The sequence below is a fragment of the Lactuca saligna genome, chromosome 2, assembly GCF_052625555.1.
Source record: "Lactuca saligna cultivar CGN05327 chromosome 2, ASM5262555v1, whole genome shotgun sequence".
In the NCBI taxonomy this organism is placed as follows: Eukaryota; Viridiplantae; Streptophyta; class Magnoliopsida; order Asterales; family Asteraceae; genus Lactuca; species Lactuca saligna.
In genome coordinates, this window is record NC_136418.1 from 55131062 (window position 1) to 55139513 (window position 8452).

General features: G+C 29.7%; 1 protein-coding gene across 1 annotated transcript; it reads left to right on the forward strand.

Annotated features, from left to right (window-relative positions):
* Positions 1 to 3950: 3950 nt before the first annotated feature.
* On the forward strand, positions 3951 to 5019 carry LOC145029734 (uncharacterized). Its single transcript, XM_078978210.1, has 2 exons — positions 3951 to 4210; positions 4545 to 5019. The coding sequence occupies exons 1-2, from the start codon at positions 3951 to 3953 to the stop codon at positions 5017 to 5019; spliced, it is 735 nt and encodes a 244-aa protein (XP_078834336.1).
* Positions 5020 to 8452: the final 3433 nt, after the last annotated feature.

Here is an 8452-nt window from a genome sequence, read left to right on the forward strand (position 1 = left end):
AGGGTGGGTGTTTGTGGGGGAGTTTGTGTATGTGTGCTAGTGGGAGTTGGTGTTTGTGTGTGTGTATGTGTGTATACGTATGTGTGTATGTGTATGTGTATGTGGGGGTGGGGATGGGCTTTGGAGAAGGTGTGGGTAGGTAAGGATATGGTGGGTTCGGGGTGTTAAGGCGGAGGTAAGTAGAGGTGAATGGGTTGGGAATGGGTGTGTGTTTATATTTAAAAAAAATTGAATTAGAAAAATATGGAGAACAATGATTCTCGGTTTTACAAATATTTCCAACTTCTTTATAATTTCAGAAAATGGAAAATTTTCATTTTCTATTAAAAAATTAGAAAAATAGTCAAGCTAAACACGTTTTCAAAATTCTCATTTTTCTTGGAAATTTTTTCCGGAAAACGGCTCATTTTTCCGCAACTAAACGCACCCATAAGTTGTCAACTAATTTTACCCTTATGTGTGTGTGTGTCTATATATATATATATATATATATATATATATATATATATATATATATATATATATATATATACATATATATATATATATATATATATATATATATATATATAGAGAGAGAGAGAGAGAGAGAGAAAAGGGTTCAATTGAGAGAAAAAAATGATGAGAATGGGGGAACCATTCTCAGCCAATAATTTAATGAGCTTAAAAAACGCACAGTGGAAAACTTGTAAATAATCCAAATACATTAGTGAGCGGTGGCAAATTTATCTTGGACTCCATCAATATCTCCGTCTCTAATCTACACATCACCACTACATCCGTCATCCTACCACATAAGCAACCGTGAATCTGGGTCACGGAATCCACTTGATGGCAAGGATCTGGCACCGTCGTCAGAGGTTACGATTTAGCACTCGATTAAGCACTCCGATTAGGGTTATCGTCACCATGTCAGACAACGGTGACCTCGAACTTCATCTTTGTCCTTCTCCGATGACCACTAAGAGAAAATAAGCAGCGTTACAGGGCTCGATTTCCTTGGCAACCACTAGTGTAATGGGAACAGAATGTGAAGTTGGACTAGGAGCAGATGACGACGTCGACGATGAAAAACCACCACATTGTAGCTTCCTATAATCAACAGGACCAACATCTCTAGATGAACACTCCCCCACCAGCCAAAGTATCATGTTTTTAACTTTCAAAAAAAAATTAACTTGTATGCACTCCAATTGTTTGATACAATACATAAACTAAATTACCATGTTATATTCAAATATGAATATGTTTTCTCACCAGAATCAGTATATGATTATTAAAAAACACAAAACAAATATGAAAGTCTGTATATTATTCATATGTGAATAACATATAAAAATTATATATATTTGTGAAAATACATTGTAATATTAATAAGTGCATATATTCACAAGTGAATATACATTGTAATATTCATAAATGAATATATTATCTAATATTCACAAGTGAATATACTATGTAATATTCACATTTGATATACCATATAATAATATCTAATATTCACATATTAACATATCATTTAATATTCAGAAGTGAATATACCATCTAATATTCATATGCAAGTATATTATGTTAATATTCATAAGTGTGAATATACTATGTTTATTATATGGTATATTCATATATGAATGATACTTAAATTATAAAGAAAAAAATTATCATACTTTTTATTTATAAGTAAATATCGAATGTACTGTAATAAAACCTAATGCATTTTTATTCACTTATCAATAACGATAGCTGAAAATATAAAAAAAAAAAAAATTATTTTATCTTAAAGCTATATCAATATGGATATCTATCTGTAAAGAATAAAAAATCATGAATTTTGGTATATTTAAAATAAATTTTCGATAAAAATTGCATCTTAAAAAAAATGAAACATGTTTTTTTGGAAAAACATGTCTATTTATTACCCATTTCCGATGGTACGACGAAGGTTGTTGCGGCAAAAATAAATAAATTATAGAGAATTATTCGTTCATTCTCAACCTTTTTTTATTTTTTCTGAATTGAACTTACCCCCCCCCCCTCTCTCTCTCTCTCCCTTTCTATATATATATATATATATATATATATATATATATATATATATATATATATATATATATATATATAGCGAGAGCGAGAGAGAGAGAGAGAGAGAGAGAGGAGGGTTCAATTGAGAGAAAAAAAATGTTGAGAATGGGGGAACCGTTCTCAGTCAATCATTTAATGAGCTTAAAAAACACACAGTGGAAAAGTTATAAATAATCCAAATACATTAATGAGCAGTACCAGATTTATCTTGGACTGCATCAATATCTTCGTCTCGAATCTACACATCACCACTACATCCGTCATCCTACCACATAAGCAACCGTGAATCTGGGCCATAGAATCCACTTGATGGAGACGATCTGGCACCATCGTTAGAGGATACGATTTAGCAATCGATTTAGCACCGCCATTGTAGATCCAACTCCGATTAGGGTTGTCTTCACCATCCAAGACAACGGCGACCTCGAACTTCATCTTTGTCCTTCTTCGACGACTGCTAAGAGAAAATAAGCAGCGTTACAGGGCTCGATTTCCATGGCAACCACTAGTGTAATGGGAACAGAATGTGAAGTTGGAGTAGGAGCAGATGACGGCGTCGACGATGAAAAACCACCACATTGTAGCTTCCTATAATCAACAGGACCAACATCTATAGATGAACACTCCCCCACCACCCAAAGTATCATGTTTTTAACATTTAAAAAAAAATTAACTTGTATGCACTCCAACTGTTTGATTAAATGTATAAACTAAATTACCACATTATATTCAAATATGAATATGTTTTGTCACTTGAATCAGTATATGATTATTAAAAACCCAAAACAAATATGCAATTCTGTATGTTATTCATATGTGAATAACATATAAAAATTATATATATTTGTGAAAATACATTGTAATATTCATAAGTGAATATATATTCACAAATGAATTTACCTTGTAATGTTCAGAAATGAATATATTATCTAATATATTCACAAGTGAAAATACCATGTAATATTCATATTTGATATACCATATAATACTATGTAATATTCACATATGAACATATCATATAATATTCATAAGTGAATATACCATCTAATATTCACATGTGAATATATTATGTTAATATTCATAAATGTGAATATACTATATTTATTGTATGGTATATTCATTTATGAATGATACTTAAATTGGAAAGAAAAAAAATTATCATACTTTTTATTCATAAGTGAATAACGAATGTACTGTAATAAAACATGGTTTATTTTTATTCATTTATGAATAACGATAGCTGAAAATATAAAAAAAATATTTTTTCTTAAAACTATCTTAACATGGATATCTATCTTTAAAGAATAAAAAAATCATGAATTTTTGGTATATTTAAAATAAATTTTCGATAAAAATTGTTTCTTAAAAATTAAAAAAAAAAAATTAAACATCTTTGTTTGGGAAAAACATATCTATGCATTACCCATTTCGATGGTACGACGAATGTTTTTGCGGAAAAAATAAATCAATGACAGAGAATTATTCGTTCATTCTCAACCTTTTTTATTTTTTCTGAATTGATCTTATATATATATATATATATATATATATATATATATATATATATATATATATATATATATATATATATATATATATATATATATATATATATACACATTGATAAAAAAAAATTCTAAAAATTAAAAAAAAGATTGGTTCCTTGATTAATTATAGTTTTCTATTAAACCTTTTATATATATATATATGCGAGGTGCTTACGCAAACGGACGAGGTTGTGTCTACCATACGGTCGCAACATACAAAGATGGTAACTCCATTACTTTTAGTTCTATTTTTCCTTAATCGCATATACTACAACCAGTTTTTAACCGATTCATAACAGCGAGGAAATTAAGCTAGAATTTTGAATGGCAACTAGTGATGTGGAGCTTCAAATAGAAGACAGGATTGGGCGTACAGTACTTCAAGAACTACGTGACGATAACGAAAAAGCACGGGATCTTGGCAATGGTGGTCTACCATTAATTTTCATCTTTCCTAGTGTGTTCCGAGATCTCAGCCCAAAATGTTTTCAGCCTAGGATGGTCTCTATTGGACCTCTTCACAAACAAGACAAACATTTGAATGAATTTGAAGTTAAAAAAACGAGTTATGTACATCGTTTTTTGTATAGTTTAGGTACCACCCCCGACCAAATGTTAGAAGACTGTGCTGTAGGTACTGAGTAGTAAGTTAAAATTCATTAAGGCATGTTACGCCGAGTAGTAAGTTAAAATTCTTGAAGATAATTTTGTACGTCGCAATGTTAGCCTAGACAGAAATCATGACCATATTCTTGGCCTTCTGCACAAACATTTCCACCCTGTGAACAATATCCGATCCGGGGATTATACGAACCCAAAGAGGCACTCGGCCTTGGAACTGGATAGTGCAGGGGTTAGCTTTATGCCTTATGAAGATGATAATTGAGCATTGGCCATGAAAGTGGAATATTTACCTAGGTTTTCATGGCTCCCATGGTTTTGGAATAAGCCTACTTTGAGGATGCCAAAACTTATTGTTGATGATAGAACTGAACTGTTTTTAAGGAACCTCATTATATACGAGCAGTCTTCTCTAGTTCCTAAGTACGTTACAACTTATGCTTGGGCCATCGGTATGCTTATAGAGACTCCAGAGGATGTTGCGAAGTTGGCAAAATCAGAGGTCCTAGTTACAGTAAGCTCGGACCAGAACGCTAGAAATTTAATAAATAACATATGCAAAGAAGTTTTGTATGGGGATTTCTTTTATCATCAAAAATGGCAAGAATTGGATGACTATTACAATAGTTACTGGCCGAATGCTGCTGCAGGGTTGAAGCGAACATATTTCAGTAGTCCATGGAATATGATTGACGCTCTATTTGCTGGAATCGTTTTGTTTGTTCTTACCGTGGTTCAGACTATCTTTGCTGTAATGGCCGAAAATCCGTAAATTGTGATTAATCATTAGATTTTTTGTTGGTTTTTTCTGCCTTAGTTGTTGACGGTTTAATTCTATGTTTTTTTTTTCGTTGTCTTCATGTATCAATGTTAAGTTTGTCACTTTCGTATGTTGTTTAAAGGGATAATTGTTTATTTGTTTTTCTAATTTGTGAAAGAATTTTATTTTCTATAGAGAATATTTAACGCGTGAAACCTTTAAACAAGTAAATTTTGTGAAAGCTGATTACGGATTTCCAGCAGATAAGGATTCAAAGGTTGATTTTTATTTTTATTTTTTATTTTTTTGTTAAAAGGCAATCTAAATCACTCATATTCTAGACCTAAAATGATTCATATTTTCACAATATAACTTGAGAATAGATATGGAACGATAATGAACCTGGAATAGGTTAAATTGTGGCCTTATAAAACCTGAAAGAAAAGACTTCTATGGAAAAGTTATGTACATGTAGAGGCCTCAATTCAACATTTCTTTGAATTGTTGGTTGTAAGACCATCTTCAACTTATTTCTATTTTTCCCTCTAAAATTAAGTAAAAAATAAGATAAATACTATTTTATCTCCAATCTTAGTCTATTTTTTACTTCTATATATTTTATTCTTCTAACTTATATAAATTATAGAAAACACTTTTTTTTATTAATTTGATTTTAACAAATAAATAATCTATATTTTTTTCATTACAATAATATTAAATAAATAATATTATATTTATAATACGTACGTAATTATAACCTTTTGTAAAATAAGTTGTTATGTTTTATGATTTTAAATATCTATTTAAATTTTAATTAGAATTTGTTAAACAAAAAACAAACTTTATATTTATAATTAATTAATATAATTTAATATATAACACAATATTATAAGTATTAAATATTACATTTAAATAATAATTAGTAGATAAAAAACAATAAATATATAAATATATAAAACAAGGGAGTAAAATCGACAATTCAAAGTTTATCCCTATTTTGGGGGAAATGAATAGTATACTATTCAATTTCCTTGGTGTTATATTATTCACTTTCCCCAAAATGGGGGAATAAATGAAGTAGACTTGGAGAGGAATGGGAGAAAAATAAAAAATGAGAGTGAGTTAAAGATGCTCTAAATACACCAGAATGAGGATTCAACTATCTAGGAAATTTTAGTCCACTTGGTAGAAAAATATTTTTATGATGAAATTTTCTGAGTTTGAATGGTGGTTTAATAATAAATATACTTTCCACGAGTCATATGTAGAAATTAAAAGCTTTGATATTTAGGAGTTTAATAAGGATACCAAGTTGACATAATGAGTCAATAGTTGTGTGTTCATTCTTTACCGCAAACTAAAATCAACATTGCATAGCAACCCAAAGTACAGTCTAAGGTGTTCATCTGTGTTGATTAAGCTATGAAACTTCTCATCCATGTAGCTACTACATTTATAATCAAAGCTAAGCAGCTACTCATCATTAAACTTAAATGCATCTGACTATATATATATATATATATATATATATATATATATATATATATATATATATATATATATATATAGTCTCAAGTTATTATATCCTAACTAATTATTATGGCGATGTAGGAATGATTGTGGACATTCATTTTAATTATTTAAAAAAAGACATTTATCTATATTATTAAATTAAAAAATAAAAGAATATTACCATTTAACTAAAAGAAATGTAAAAACGTACATTTGCGTTACTTTTAAATTAGGAAGCACAAATTTAGAAAGGAAATTTTCGAATTTTAAGAGATTTTTTATTATATTAATTTTGAATTTTGAAAATTTTTATTAACTTAATTTTAATTCTGTTTGAAATGTTATTATATGAGAATGATAAATGTTATTTTGTTAAAGTATTCACTAATGGGGTTGAAACGGATTAGATCTTACGAAACAAATCGTTCAAAATTGAAAAACATAAAGCATGAATCGGAATCATGGATGTTTTGGAATTCATTTGAGAATTTGTGATACTTTTTTGATGAATCGAGTTCCATTTTCAACGAACGAATCAAATTTAGAAGATCTTGGTTCTTTTTTTGGAACGAATATAACTTCAATTTGAACATTGTACCACCCATTATGCGTGATGCATAACTCGTTCTTCGTGTTCGTCAACGATCCAAGAACATCTTCATAAGAACCACTTTGGGTTTTGACTTCAAATTCAATGTAAAAATTGGAGATTGTTTCTTTGGAATCTTTATAACAACATTTGATGATATTTGTGAATAAACCCACTTGTTCTTCCGTTTAATCTTCTTCTTCTTTTTCTTTCACATCTTTTTGTATCTTGAAGATTTGATTTGAAGAACAACTTTATTATTGACAACTTCAACTTTGCAAGTTTGAATTAAATCTTTTGGAGTTTGATACTTGTGAATTTCTTGGATTAACGGCTTTTGATAAGGAATCATTCTTTCAAACGAATCACAAGAACACAAAATATCATCGGTTTGAATTCCAATCAAGCAAAAAACTTTTTCAGCTTCATTAGAATCAAGTTGAACTCCTTTTTTCTTGAACATCAAGAACACGATGATCATCATCAAGAACATTTTCCTAAGCTTGACGACAATCTGCATAATATTCAAGTTTATTGCTTCAATATTTACATTCAGCAGGAGGAATTCCTTTTATGACTTCACCTTCTTTCTTATTTCTTTGTCTCTCTTGATACGTTGGAATCAAGAGATCAAACGAATCTTTGATTTGATAAATTGGATGACTAATTAATTCTCCAACCTCATTCTTTTCTTCATTTGAAATGACTGTATCTTCACTTTTTAATCCAACAGTCCAGCAATAAAGAAGGGATTCAAAAGTATGTTCACCTAGAAAATTTTCTTTATGTATCAACCATTTCTCCATAATTTCTTCTTCCTTTTCGAATCAAATGATATGAACTTGGGTTTTCTAGAGAGAGAACATGATAATCAAGGAGATATCTAGAGTGAGAAAGTGAATATGAACCAAATTATAGTGAGACAAAGTGGTACAAACAAGTATTCTAGAGAGAGAAAATCGAATTATGGATCAAATCAAGGAAAAATTAGATTTCTTGAACACAAAACACTCTAAACACGAAGATCAATAAGAACATGAAGAATCACCAAATCAAGAATGGCATCCTGGATCAATTCTTGATCAAATCAAGAACTACTTCTTTGATACCAATTGTAGTAGTGTTGATTATGATGACATGTGCAGAATAAGAAAGATCTAGTGAATCATCATACAAATCAAGAACACATGGAGTAAATAAATCTTGTTAAGCTCTTATTAGATGTAGAAAGAACATATGAAGTGGGTCTTGTATAAATTCTCTCTCTAGTCTAACACTCAAAATGGTTCCTTTACATATTGGGAGTCACTCACTTCCTACTTATAGGAAAGCCTCAACCCATTT

Excerpts from the sequence above, each read along its gene's own strand:
- LOC145029734 (XM_078978210.1), top strand. The coding sequence starts at position 3,951 with ATGGCAACTAGTGATGTGGAGCTTCAAATAGAAGACAGGATTGGGCGT. Across the intron at positions 4,211-4,544 it reads AGTTATGTACATCGTTTTTT|GTTTTCATGGCTCCCATGGT; the intron begins GTATAGTTTAGG and ends ATATTTACCTAG.